Source organism: Labeo rohita, chromosome 15 (assembly GCF_022985175.1).
Source record: "Labeo rohita strain BAU-BD-2019 chromosome 15, IGBB_LRoh.1.0, whole genome shotgun sequence".
Classification (NCBI taxonomy): domain Eukaryota; kingdom Metazoa; phylum Chordata; class Actinopteri; order Cypriniformes; family Cyprinidae; genus Labeo; species Labeo rohita.
Window position 1 is genome coordinate 37,793,593 of NC_066883.1, and position 15,418 is coordinate 37,809,010.

At 30.2% G+C, this 15,418-nt stretch overlaps 1 protein-coding gene across 2 annotated transcripts in view; it reads left to right on the top strand.

Moving 5' to 3' along the window:
* The first annotated feature begins 78 nt into the window (after nucleotides 1-78).
* Nucleotides 79-15,418, top strand: part of zgc:153039 (uncharacterized protein LOC767698 homolog) — a 48,819-nt gene continuing 33,479 nt past the window's right edge. The window contains exons 1-6 of one of the 2 annotated variants that reach the window (XM_051129368.1): nucleotides 79-568; nucleotides 7,594-7,728; nucleotides 7,812-7,949; nucleotides 9,638-9,943; nucleotides 11,257-11,364; nucleotides 13,240-13,351. In XM_051129368.1, the coding sequence (XP_050985325.1) occupies nucleotides 343-568; nucleotides 7,594-7,728; nucleotides 7,812-7,949; nucleotides 9,638-9,943; nucleotides 11,257-11,364; nucleotides 13,240-13,351 (1,025 nt within the window). In that variant the 5' untranslated portion in view covers nucleotides 79-342. The remainder of the gene's footprint in view (nucleotides 569-7,593; nucleotides 7,729-7,811; nucleotides 7,950-9,637; nucleotides 9,944-11,256; nucleotides 11,365-13,239; nucleotides 13,352-15,418) is intronic. The other variant, XM_051129369.1, reaches the window with a different exon arrangement.

The window sequence follows — 15,418 nt, forward strand, 5'->3', positions numbered from 1 at the left end:
GTCACGTGTTTCAGTAAAACATACTTTACAAGAACTTAATTTCTCAAATTTTGTCTTTTGGGAAAAGAACTTTCATAAGGAATATGAATAATATTGTGTGAATAGTTGTGTTCTTGTCTGTATTTTAAGAGTCTTTAATTTTCATCTACGATGTGTTTAAATAATAAACCTTTTATTTGTACTCTTTGCTGTGATTTTGTGATGCAATATGTATACAGAAGTGTTATAGTTGAGGCCGCAGAGGATTGGCTGCATTGACTCTCTGTCACATGACTCGAGGCGGCTGTAAACACAGGCTGTCATGTGATCGCAGCCGGATAGGAAGCTTCAATCACGGCGACCATGTCTGAGCGGACGCCGCTGCTGCATTACCGGCTCTCCGCCAGCGTCAACGAGTCCGGCGACCACCGGGAGACTCGGACCGGGAAAGATGAGGACGAGCACCGGAGCCCCGCGACCGTCCGACGGAGATCCGCCGCTAAACAGCCGCCCAAACTCAACACGTTCTTCGGCGTGGTGATTCCAACACTGCTGTCAATGTTCAGTGTGGTGGTGTTCCTGCGGGTCGGTGCGTCAATCCCTCACACTCACATCAACACTAGATTTAGTACACTAAATCTATCTATCTATCTATCTGTCTATCTGTCTGTCTACATTCTTTATGCATCAGCATAATAGGTATGTTCACAGAACGTTGTGGCAAGGTTCTCTCAAAGTTACTAATAAACATTCTTCCAGTATTATTAACTGGTCTTTAATACACTGTTTTTTTTTTCCTCCGGGAAACGTTTTTAGTTAATGTTCATGTAACATTTTTTAAATGTTACATGAACGTTTCAGAATATTCAGTGAACGTTAACAAAAAGTAACATTCCAATAATGTTTGCAAAATGATACAGAATGAAACAGTGCTTGTAAGGTGATACAATGCAAGTTCTGTTCTAAGTTCTGGGAAGGAAAAATATTTTCTAGAGAACATTCAGAAACAACATTTTCATACCTTAATAAGAATGTTAGTGAAAAGTTATTAGCACAAAAAACATTATTTCATTATTTCAAAAACATTATTAGTTTTTTTAGTTAGATGTTCATGTAACATTTTTAAAATGTTGCTACTTTTTTCAGAATGTTCAGGGAACATTCAAAAGTAACATTCCAATAATGTTTGCAAAATGATACAATGTAATGTTCCCTCAACATTCAGATAACAAAGAAAAAACTGTTTTTAAAACCTAAAAAACAGGATATTTTGAATGTTCAGAGAACATTTAGAAAAAAAATGTTCATACTTTAATAAGAATGTTAGTGAAAAGTTGAAGTTAGCGAAGAGTTTTTTTTTTTTAATGTTTGTTAGATGTTCATGTAACATTTTTTTAAATGTTGCTACTTGTTTCAAAAGTAACATTCCCGTTATGTTTGTAACATGATACAATGTAATGTTCCCTCAACATTCAGATACATTCAGCCTAACCAAGGAAAAATGCTTTTAAAATATAAAAAACAGTATATTTTGAACTTTCATACCTCAGTGAAAATGTTAGTGAAAAGTTATTAGCACAAAAACATTATTTCTACATTGTCCATAGAGTTTTTTTTTAGTTAGATGCTCACAAGAATCTATTTATCTATCTATCTGTCTATCTACATTCTTTATGCATCAGCATAATAGGAATGTTCACAGAACGTTGTGGCAAGGTTCTCTCAAAGTTACTAATAAACATTCTTCCAGTACTATTATCTGGTCTTTAATAACATTTTCGAAACTTTATCATTAATACATTGTTCATTGTTTTTTTTTCCAGGAAACGTTTTAGTTAATGTTCATGTAACATTTTTTAAATGTTACATGAATGTTTCAGAATATTCAGTGAACATTCAAAAGTAACATTCCAATAATGTGTGCAAAATGATACAAAATGAAACGGTGCTTGTAAGGTGATACAATGCAAGTTCTGTTCTAAGTTCTGGCAAGGTTCAAACATTCTTCCAATATTGTCTGGTCTTTAATAATGTACTCGAAACATTTGCACAAAAACATTATTTATTCTTTGTTCATAAAGCGTTTTTGAAATGTTGAAACGTACAGTAAGTCTGAAATGTTTTACTTTGATGTTCATGTAACATGTTTTAAATGTTGCTGCTTGTTTCAGAATGTTCAGAGAACATTCAAATGTACTGTAACATTCTCATAATGTTTGCAAAATGATACAATGTAACGTTCCCTCAACATTCAGATAACCACTTTTTTTTTTTTTTTAAAAAAGCTGGATATTTTGAATGTTCAGAGGACATTCGTAAGTACTCACAAGTATCTATCTATCTATCTATCTATCTACATTCTTTATGCATCGGTATAATTGGAATGTTCACAGAACGTTGTGGCAAGGTTCTCTCAAAGTTACTAATAAACATTCTTCCAGTATTATTATCTGGTCTTTAATAACGTTCTTGAAACTTTATCATTAATACATTGTTCATTGTTTTTTTTCCGGGAAACGTTTTAGTTAATGTTCATGTAACATTTTTTAAATGTTACATGAACGTTTCAGAATATTCAGTGAACATTCAAAAGTAACATTCCAATAATGTATGCAAAATGATACAAAATGAAACGGTGCTTGTAAGGTGATACAATGCAAGTTCTGTTCTAAGTTCTGGCAAGGTTCAAACATTCTTCCAATATTGTCTGGTCTTTATTAATGTACTCGAAACATTTGCACAATTTATTCTATATATAAATGTACAGCAAGTCTGAAATGCTTTACTTTGTTGTTCGTGCAACATTTTTTAAATGTTGCTGCTTTTTTCAGAATGTTCAAAGAACATTCCAAAGTAAAATTCCAGTAAAACATTCAATAAAATCATAAAATGATACAATGTAATGTTTCAGCTTGCCCAGTTTGTGGCAGCATCAAGTAAAGCCAGTTCACACTGATTTTACAACACAAAACCACATCCTTGTGGCATTTCTCTCAAGTTCAGTCACATATATATTTCTTCTGAATGTTCTTTGAATGTAGTAATTAAAAAGCGTAAGATAAACACCTAACAGAACATTCCATGTCTCCATTCGTCTGGTATGGTCTCTACACAACATTTATCACTGATTTGTTTTTTTAAAGCCAGATCTGTGTTTGTACAGTCTGATCCACACTGGCAGTTGTTGGTTAATGTGGTCAAGAATCGTCTACTAAAATGGGAAGAGCGTCTGACTGACATTTACAGTAAATTCGTTACAGTTTGTATTGTTCCTGTGTGCCATGGAAAAAAATTCTATTCTTTTAAAGCAGCCTAAAAACTGAATTAGACAAACAAGTAAACTCATTTGCAAGATGCTTTGAATAAAAGCATCTGTCAAATGATAAAATGTAAATGTTTATTGAATCCTTTTGTGAAACCAGACAGATCAGATCTGACTAGGTCAGGAAGGTGTTTTCCAGTTTTGCGTGGAGTGTTATTTTAGTATTATTTATATACTATTATAGTATCTGTTATTATTTTGATTTGGTTTTATTTTAATATTTACTGTTTCAATTCTAGTTTACATTTTTGTGATTATGTAGTGTTTTTTTTAGCTGCTTCTGTATATCTTGTGTTTTTTTAATGTAGTTTTGGTTTCAGTTTTAGTTACCAGTAACAGTTCTGGCGTTTTGTCTGAGTCTGAGACATTTGATAAACATGTGACTTTGATGTAATCGGCGTGAGTTCATATATGACAGGAGATTCAGCACATGTTTCATGTCTCTGAGTATCTCTAGCCTGATTTATGAATGTTTAATCAATGTGTAGTACATATTAACAGGCTGTGATCTGTTTGTGATTCGGGGTGGTTTGGCATTTGCGCGGTGGTTTTTCCGGTTATCCCGCTCACATGACGCACTCACAGCCAGATCGTCTCTGAGACGACTCTTTCTTCACACCCGCTGGTTTGTTTAGGTTTAATTTTTGCTTTTGTTTGTGTTTCAAGCGCACCGGCTCAGTGAGAAGCCGCTGCGGTAAGAGATGATGATGATGATGATGATGATGATGATGATGATGTTTTGGTTTGCTGTATGCATCGTACCGTATGTGACGGGCGTCCAGCATGCATGTGGAAAAACACACGCATTGCATGTGAGCAAAGTCAACATGAAAGCCAAACGAATTCTGTGTGTGTTTTTGATACATGTTTCTATTCTTTTTTTTGGAAGTAGATGCATAAGATGCACATCATTCCATAGAAAGAAAATATATAAAAACTATATTTTAAAAAATTTGATATTTGTCAAAATTGTGTGGTATAGATGGTTATTACGGAATAAAAAAATAATTTAGTTAAATCTCATTTTTTTTCTTTTGAGTTTATATCTTTAATATTTATCTTTAATTTAAATTTTAAATATTTTAACAATTTAAAATATTTAAATATTTAATTCACTCACATTTCAAACTTTTTTCTCACAGATTAAATATTTCAATATCGATTAAGGATATAAATATTAAAGATAAGACAGAATTGTAAGATTAAAAGTCCCAATAACCTTTTTTTATTTTTTGTTCCAAATTGTAAGATATAAACTCTGAATTATGACAAAAAGTCAGAATTGCTATGAACTCTTAATACTGAAAAAAAATCTGAATTGTAAGATAAAAAGTTGCAATTTTTTCTTTTGTGGTGGAAATAAGCGTCCGTAGTGTGAAACCCTGAAATACACTGAAAAACATTTGATGTGGGATTTATTTTAAAACAAATTTAACTCAGGAATTGCTAGTAAATTTTACAAATAATTAAAGAAATGCTAAGTATTGCATCAAGTTCAACAAGAAAAGATATGTATTTTATTACAAAAAAAGTAAAAAAAAAAAAAAAAAAAAAAAAAAAAAAAAAGAATATATATATATATATATATATATATATATATATTTAATTTAGGGCTTTTAATTTAGGCCAATTAATTGTGATTAATTGCATACAAAATAAAAGTTTGATTTTTTTTTTCTTATTATATGTGCGTGTACTGTGTGTAGTTGTCATGTATCTATATATAAATACCCACAAATTAATGTATATATTTAAGAGAGATATGAAAAATATTAAATTATAAATTATATACAATTTATAATAAATACATATACTAGTAAATATTTCTTAAATATATACATGAATGTGTTTATATTTATATATACGTAATAATTACACACATATATTAGGCAAACTCAAACCTTTATTTTTTATGTGATTAATCACAATTAATCATTTCACAGCCCTAATTTAATTATTTAAAGATTAAAGATTTTGTTAAATAAATAAATAAATAAACCCGTCCCACTCTGTGTTTTTGTTTAAAGTTGTTTAATATCTTCTTGCATTCTGAAGTCCATGAAATGTTCGTAGAAAATGATTTCAAATGTTATTTCATGTTGACTTTAAACCTGGAGTCACACAAACACCTCCTCTTCATCTTGTGTGTGTATTTGCATATTTGTATGTGAAGTATCATATTTCACGCATAGTGTGGAAATACAAAATCAGTTTTAACAAGTCAGACAGCATGAGGAAGATTCCGTAACACTTAAAGACTTCAAGTATAATGCATTATAAATGTGTTCATAATGTGCATTGTAATGCATTATATCTTTTCATGAATGCATAAGTATATTAAGTATCATACAATGCATTATAAGGTGCATTACAAGGCAAAATTAATGCATTAAAACTACTTTTGTAATGCATTATATACAAAGTTACTGAAGTTTGCAAACTGTATGTGTGTGCATGAGCACATGCATGCAAACGTGTGCAGATTTGCTGATGTGTGTGATGATGCTTATGCTTGAAATACATTTAAGTGTTTTTTGGAAAGACATTTGACATTTTTCATTGGATGAGTGACTGAGGTCCATTGAGCACAGAACATCTGATCTGTGAATGAACTACACGAGAGCGTCAGTTTATGTTTAAACTGTCTTTGTGTGACCAGTGAAATTCGCAGATCAAATTGAGCAAAAATTGACAGCGTAACTGTAATATAAATTTTATATGCATATGCCACAATGCCTGTTATGTGAGTGTTGAAGCTTTGTCGGCATGTTTGTGACTCTAGAACAGACATAATCCTAAGAAAAACATCCTGGGGTGTAATACTTCAGCCAGAAATGAAAATGTGCTCATCCTCAGGCCATCCAAGATTAGGATGAGTTTGTTTCTTCATCACATTTGTGGAAATGTGGCATTGCATCACTGTCTCACCAATGGTTCCACTGTAGTGAATGGGTGCCGTTAGAGTGAGAGTCCAAACAGCTGATAAAAACATCACAATAATCCACACCACTCCAGTCCATCCGTTAACACCTTGAGAAACCAAAAGACATTTTAAACTAAATTACATTGAGTCTATAATCCATAATAATGAGTCCCAGGCAATGCATGAACTGGAAAACTTTACTTTGAATGCAATGTAAATATCAAGTGGATACCAAACTAAAACAAAGCCAAAACTAAAAAGGAAAAAAAAATTAGTGTAGTTTAAGTATAGTTTTAGTATAGTCTAATTTTAGTACTACAATATATTTCAGTTAATTTTTTAATTAATTAATTAATTAATTAATTAATTAATTTTTTTTTTCCTCCAACAACAATGGCTATTAATTGCAATTGAATAAAATAATAAAATATTTATTCATTTTAGTTTATTATGTATTTATGTATTTTTTTTTTCAGCATCACTGGCTATTAATTGCAATTGAATAAAAGAATAAAAATATTTATTTATTTTAATTTGTTATTTAGTTATTTATTTATTTATTTTTGGTTTGGGTTTTTTTCAGCATCAATGGCTATTAATTGCAAATAATTAAAAATAAAATAATAAAAATATTTATTCATTTTAGTTTGTTGTTTATTTATTTATTTATTTATTTTTGGTTAGATTTTTCAGCATCAATGGCTATTAATTACAATTAAATAAAAGAATAAAAATATTTATTAATTTTAGTTTGTTTTTTCAGCATCAATGGCTATTAATTGCAAAGAAATAAATTAATATAAATGTTTTTTGCAGCATCAATGGCTATTAATTGCAATTAGCTAAAAGAATAAAAATATTTATTCATTTTAGTTTATTTATTTATGAATTATTTATTTATTTTTGGTTTGTTTTTTTCAGTATCAATGGCTATTAATTGCATTTAAATAAATGAATAAAAATATTTATTTTTTGCAGCATCAATGGCTATTAATTGCAATTAAATGAATAATTTTTTTTTTAGTTTATTTATTTTTAGTGTGAAATTAATAGGCATCGATGCTGGGGAAAATGGTTAAATAAATAAATAAAAATATCTATTTATTTTATTTTATTTCATTTTATTATTTATTTATTTAAAAAGTGGTCTGGTCTGAATCAGGAGAGAAATCTGCACAGATCAAGGACTCTTATTCTGACGGCACCCATTCACTGCAATGGAACCATTGGTGAGCAAGTGACGCAATGACACATTTCTCCAAATCTGATGAGGAAACAAACTCATCCTGATCGTGGATGACCTGAAGGCGAGTACATTTGGTCAAACTATTGCTTTTATCATGTTTGTCATGTATGTTTTGTGTTGCAGGTTTTGTTGTGGGTCAGTGTGGTCTGTATCAGACTATAGCGATGCTGCTGGTGGCGTATTTCATCATCAGTATGACGGTTCTGTCGGTGTGTGCGATCTCCACTAACGGAGCGCTGGATGCCGGAGGAGCATATTGTATCCTGAAATCACGCGAACACAAACATAAATGCGTGCATGGGTCGTCCTGTTGTTTATTTCCTTAGCTGTGTTGTTTTCAGACATGATCAGTCGTGCTCTCGGCCCAGAGTTCGGCGGAAGCATCGGCATCATGTTCTTCCTGGCGAACGTGTGCGGCAGCGCCCTCTACGTGCTGGGACTGGTGGAGGCGGTTCTCACAACCTTTGGGATTCCTGAAGGTAGCGTGTGCATGTTTGTTTACATTAATTATATAGGTTTGCATGATCCCATTGACATATGGAGGGGTCACAGTATGAGTTCAATTAGCCTGACAAAACAACATTATTTAATAAATCCACTCTGCGTAAGTGGTTTAGTCTCATTTTGATGGCAGTGTGTTATTTTGCATGGTGCTTGCATTGCCAAGGTCATGGGTTCGAGTCCCAGGGAATGCATGAATTGATCATCTTCACGTTGAAAGCAATGTAAATCTCATTGGCTAAATGTGGCTGCCAAACTAAAACAAAACCAAAATTAAAAACTTTTTTTTTTTTTTTTTTTTTTTTTTTTTTTTTACCAAATAAGTATACTTTTTGAACCATAAGCCATGTTACAGTATTCAGTGTTATTATTTAAATACTGTTAAAGTATGTATTAATATTTTGAATTGGCTCTTATTTTTCTATTTTCAATTTTCATTTTAAATTTAGTTTAAGATTTAGTCATTTTGCTTTCGGCTTTTTCTTTTTCTTTTTTTTTTTTAATTTCTGTGTTCATTTTTTGATTCAATTTTAATAATTTTAGTACTTCAATGTATTTCAGTTAATTGCAATTAAATAAAACAATACAAATATTTATTAATTTTAGTATGTCTGTTTATTTATTTATTTATTTATTTATAGTTTTTTTCAGCATCAGTGGCTATTTATTGCAATTAAATAAATGAATATATATTTTTAGTTTATTTGTTTGTTTGTTTGTTTGTTTATTTTTTACCCTTTTTTATTCCAGTATCAGTGCATATGCATTTCAGTTAAATAAATAAATTAGAAAATATATTTTATTTTATATATTTATATATCTTTGGTTTGTATTTTTTCCAGCATCAGTACTATTAATTGCAATCAAATACAAATAAAAAAGTTTATTTATTCATTGCAGTTTATTTATTTATTTATTTATTTTTGGTTTGTATTTTTCCAGCATTGATGGCTATTAATTGCAATTAAATTTATTTATTTATTTATTTATATTGCAATTAAACGAATTAAAAAAAAGTTTAATTCGTTTAATTCGTTTAATAGTTTTTTTTGCCTATTAATTTCAGTTAAACAAATGACTAAAAATATGTTATTAAATTAAATTAAATTTAATTTAAGTTTAGTTTAGTTTAGTTTAGTTTAGTTTAGGTTAGTTTAGTTTAGTTTAGGTGTGTATTTTTTCCAGCACCAAAGCTATTAATTCCAGTTAACTAAAAGGATAAAGCTGTTTATTTATTTATTTCAGTTTATTATTATTATTTTTTCGTTTAGTTTTTTCAGCATCAATGGCTATTTACTGCAATTAAATAAATCCCCAAAAAAAAAAATATATATATATATATATATATATATATATATATATATATATATTTTTTTTTTTCTTTTTAGTTAGTTTATTTATTTATTTATTTATTTATTTATTTTTATTGCAATTAAATGAATTTTAAAAATATTTATGTTTATTTTATTTTATTTTTTTTCCCTAGCATCAATGCCTATTAATTTAATTTAAATAAAAGTATACATTTATTTATTAATTTCAGTTTATCTATTTATTTATTTATTATTTTCCAAAAATGACAAATAAATAAAATGAATAGTTAAATTAAAAATGACGCTATTTCGACAAGATTAATTTGAGTGAGTATTTTTATGTTTTGTTTCAGACGGCTCGACGCTGACTGGCTCTAAGGTCGCGGGTCTGCCGATGGGTTACTGGTGGTCTCTGCTGTACGGGACGGTGATTCTGCTGCTTTGTGTGTTCGTGTGTCTGATTGGGGCTCATATCTACGCTAAAGCCACCTTCCTCATCTTCATCATCGTCATTGTGGTTTTGGTGACCATCTTCATCAGTTTCTTCATCGTGCCGTTTCGAACCGTCCTGCTGCCCGGCCATAGAAACTCCTCGCTTACCCCGACGAGCGCCAACTTCACCGGCTTCAAGTTAGACACGCTGTTGGGAAATGTGCAAGGTGAGAGACGTTACGATGGGTTTTAATGTGTAACCAGCTTTTAGTATTTGGCATCATGTCTGATTAGAGAACAGAGAAGTGGGACGTGCACACTTCCGTAAAAGACCAAAGGCCGTTTCCTGAATAAAGAAACCGCTGCATTAACTTGATATTAAATAACCAGCTTCATGATTAACCAAGCTGATTGTGACGTGTAAAATGCATGTTATCAGTAGCTACAGTAACTAAAAGCAGCTAGTTTATTAAAACCTAAGCACGTTTTTAGCAACGTGACACTAGATCAACTCTTCTCATATTAGTGTCACTATTAAAGTAGTGAAACTAAAGATTTAACACCACTTTTGTAGTGAAAAAAAATTAATTAAATTTTTTTTTTAATGTTTTCAATTTAGTTACACTAAGGTGTCCAACATTGTAAGTTGGTGAAAAGTTGATCATTTAAATTGATCATAAAAATGTAAAATTAAAATAAAAAATGTAAAATAAAAACAAAAATTGGAATGAAAATATAGATATAAATTCTAAAAAATATTAATATATAAATATTATATATAAGATGATGATGATGATGATGATAATAATAATAATAATAATAATAATAATTATTATTATTATTGTTAATAATTATTAATTTTTTGTCAACATGTCATGAGATCATCAGCTAACATTAAGTAAAAATTAGTATATTAGTAACAAGATGTAACATGTTACATGTACTTACTGTAGTAATAACACTGAATTATGCATAATTACAAATAACTTACCCTAAACCAAACCCTAACCTTAACCCTAAAGTAAGTATATAGTTAATTAATATTATGATTTTAATTAAATTATATTTTAATTATTTTTACTTTATAAAATGTGTTAACTTTTATGATTTTAAACATGTATTAGTAAATAACATTTACTAAGTTTCGTAAGTGTTATAGAAGTATTTTTCATTTTTAGCTTATGTTTTCTCTTCCATGTCTCTTTTAACTCAAACATTTAAATCTATGTGTAGTTATTATAAACATAAGCTCTTGCATCTCTCTGCATTTCTCCTCTTCTCTAGCTTGCATGCTAATCTATTTCTCTAATAAGCCAAGCACTGAACATCATACTTTTTTTTTTTTTTTTTTTTTTTTTTTTTTTTTTTTGTTCTTCTCCAAATTGCTTTTGTACCTCCTTTGTAAGTGGTTTTGGAAAAAAGCTAAATGCATAAATATAAATGTGAATGTAATCATCATGATTATTAACTTAATTGCTGGGTTGCAGAATTCTAAGACCGTTAATTGTGTGTGTGTGTGTGTGTGTGTGTGTGTGTTTAGCTGCCTACACAGTGGACTACACCACCGGAACCATGATGTCTTTTGCCACTGTTTTTGCGGTGATGTTTAACGGCTGCACTGGAATCATGGCTGGATCCAACATGTCTGGTGGGTGTTGAGTTTACTGGACTGTTTATTGCTTTTTAATGGAGTTTGTAAGCTTTTTTTGTGTTTTGTAATGTTTGTTAGACTGAATTATTGTGTGCAGGTTGTTAAGTGTGTTCAGTAGTGAATAAAAACCATTGCTCTGGTTCCCTCGACAAAAACCCAATAGGATTATTCCACTGGCTTTTGGATTATTGCAGAAAATAAGATCAAAGGTTTATGATTCTTACACATTTTGTTTATCATGATAATCTTCACAAATTAACACAACTTGTATGCATTTTTAAGCTTGTTTGCAATTAACAGAAGTAAAAAGCTAAAAGTAGGCTGTAAATAAACTATATCACCAACATTGCCACCATTGAGCTTCCCAAAACTTTTCAGTCTTTATTTAAAAACATTTTCCTGAAAGTGATTATGAACTTTAAGAACAACTGTTTGCTGTTTCAGACTAGTGAGAAAAAAAAAACGTTTATTGCACTTTATCTTTTTGCGTCTGTAGATTTCAGTTACAATACATATCTTTAAAGAGTTTTTTCTCCACTTCAGCAGCACGTACATACACCAAAACTTAGAGTTTTATTCTTCTCTATATTCTGAAGGTTTTTATAGAAGGGGTTGTTCATAAATCATTCACACTTATTTGTAGAACATTTTATACCTAAAAACATGATAAAAAAGCAAAACTTTAAAGATTGTGAGTTTTTATCTCCACTTCAGCAGGACTTACATACACCAAAACTTAGAGTTTTAGTCCACTCTATATTCTGAAGGTTTTTATAGAAAGGTTTGTTCATAAATCATTCACACTTATTTGTAGAACATTTTATTCCTAAAAACATGGTGAAAATGCATATTTTCAAAGGTGGTGAATTTGTTTCTCCACTTCAGCAGCACTTACAAACACCAAAACTTAGAGCTTTATTCATATCTATATTCTGATAGTTTTTACTGATGGGTTTGTTCATATATCATTCACATGGTTTTGTTGTTGCACTTCTTATCTATTTATCTATCTATAGATTTAAATTATATATCTTTAAAGGGCGTTTTCTCAAAATGAATTTGTTTCTCCACTTTAGCAGCACTTACATACACCAAAACGTTTTATTCCTTTCTATATTCTGAAGGTTTTTACTGAAGCGTTTGTTCATAAATCATTGACACTTATTTGTAGAACATTTTATTCCTAAAAACATGGTGAAAATGCATATCTTCAAAGGTGGTGAGTTTGTTTCTCCACTTCAGCAGAACTTAGTTTTATTCATATCAATGTTCTGAAGACTTTTACTGAGCAGTTTGTACATATATCATTCACATGGTTTTATTATTGCATTTATTATTGCACTTTATCTGTTTTCTCAAAATGAGTTTGTTTCTCCAATTCAGCAGCACTTACATTAACCAAAACTTAGAGTTTTATTCCTCTGTATGTTCTGATTTTTTTACTGAGGGGATTGTTCATATATCATTCACACTGATTCATATAACATTTTATTCCTAAAATTTTTTCTGTCTTTTGACAATATTTTTTAATTTATGAAGTGATAAAAAGAGAAATCCAAAATCCCTACAGTAAAAACCTTTAATTCTAACATGTCAACAAAATCAAACAAGAATTTTGAGCCTGGCTTTATCCAGTGTTCAGATTAATGTTTTGGAAATGTGTGCAAATTAGTGTAAGTGTAATTAGAAAATGCCTTATTTGCCTTATTTAAATATAACATTTAAGAAAACTTGTAATACAAATCATGTTTGCAGTTGTTAATGTAATCATTTAACTGAGAAAGTATGTTGAAATCTATTTGTTAGGTGCTTTTTTCCTTGTACATGTAGTGTTGTGTTTTAAGATAAAATGTATTGGCGTGTGTGTTTAAGGTGATCTGAAGAACCCGAGCTACTCCATTCCTCGTGGAACCATCACAGCTGTCATCTTCACCTTTATCATCTACATCCTACTGAGTTTGCTGATCTCCTGCACCTGTGACCGGTAACACACACACACACACGCACACAGAATAGAATGAAGTCAACAGATGAAATAATGAAAGTGAAAGTAAGACTGTTGAAACCTTGGGAAGTTTTGGGCAAAAACTGACGTGTATTACACAGACTTAAACGGCTCTGAAAGCTGGATTGTGTGTGTGTGTAAAAGCAAGCAGAAGTGTGATTGAGATCACATGACATTCCTGGCATTTCGAAACAGAAAGAATTCAGACTGCATGCAGTTAAATTCAGTTGAACACAATTCAGTTTGAATGCTCATGTCTGTAGCTTGTAAGGCATGTCAGCTTTTTTTTTTACTTGCATGATCTTTTTTTTGTCGTAATTAGGGATGTGGCCTCATGATGGCTGGATCACATGTGCCTCACATGATGTGCATGAGGAAAGAGTGTGTGAGTGTCTGTGTGTTTGAGTGAATGTGTATGAGAACTTGAGGTTTATGGAAAGAAAGATTCTTCTGTTAAATGACAGAGAAAGATATGAAATCGTCTTAAGTCTGATCTGATGTCCAGCTAAATTTCTGTCTACTCTGCTTTTAAATCAGTGTTATTTAAGTATCGTCATACTATTATAGGTTTTTTAAATGTTTTTATTTTTATTGAATTAGTTTGTATTTTCTGTTTTTATTTCAGTTTGTTAACATTATTATTATTATTATTATTATTAATATTTTTTAAAAATACGTTTATATATTGTATTTTGGTACAAGTTAAACATAAATATTATCTTTAAATACATTTTATTTAACATTTTATTTCAAGTAACGAAAAAAGTTGTCTTTATGTTTTATGTCCCCGATTTAAATGCAGTTTTTACTCCTAAAACTTGCTAAAATTTACTAATATAGTTTTCGTATTTAATATTTTGAAGTAGCTTTATTTTATTTTAATAAATTAATTTAATTGGTTTATTTTACATTTTCATTTGTTGGCATTTTAGTAATTGTGTGTTTTTGTCATTTAAGTGTTTTTATATTAGATATTATATGTTCATATCTAGTTTTATGTCTATTATTTTCAAATTTTTATTTAAATTTAGTTTATTTTTAGCACGTTAAGTTAAACTAAATGCAAATGAGAAATGTTGTTATTCCAGCTAGATGAAATTTTAATAAGTTTAGTTTTTTGAAATATATTTTATTTATTGTTTATTTTATTTCAAATTATTTCAAATAATCTTTGTTTTAATTTTAGTTAACAATGATAACCTTGATTTAAGTGCAGCTTTCCATCCTAAAATTTACTGCAAGGAACACCAGGAAGTTTGAAAAAGTGGCTGTTTAATGTCTGTAAATCATCACATACAGGCCTAAAACGTGATTTTTAAGTGAGACCCCTGAAGCGATTCAATCAATCTTGTCTGTAATTATTAATTTTGAAAAGCAGACTTTATATGTTCTGAATAAGAGAGAGAAAGAGATGGTTTAGGGTTTGATTAGAGGAATTAAATTACATCAGCATTAGAGATTAAAAATCCTTTTTTTGTTATTATTAAAGCCATCAATCAGCTTCCCATCACTGTCATTCAAAAATGCTGAACGCTGGTCGCCGTGGAGACCCTCTGCCCGTCGCCATGACAACAGAGGAGGCGGGTGGTCCTACATTAAGGATTAATTCACCTAATCAAGTGAAAGTAAGACTATTTGTGTCAGTGGAGCTAAAATGCAGCGCTTTGAGTGACCAGCAGATGGCAGTACGACACTAAAACGCCCACAAACACACATAAGGTGCTTATAATGAAAATAAGAGAGCTGATGCTTTCGTGTGTTAAGAATTGCAGGAGAAATATTGAGAAATATTTTTAAAGGTCACATCTGGAGAAGTCAAATTGTTCTTGATCTTTTAAAATAAAAGAGTTCACTGCACAATGAAAACGTACTGTAAGTTGCAAAACGTCCTACGCACAGGAAGAAAAATGCTTTTATTGAAATTAAGCAGCAGAAATGACTCATTCTGAATCTTTTGAACGACTCTGACGTAAGATGAGCATCACAACAGCCGTGTAAATGTGTTGTACTTAAAAAAAAAAAAGTAAACTGCAACTTTTTATCTCG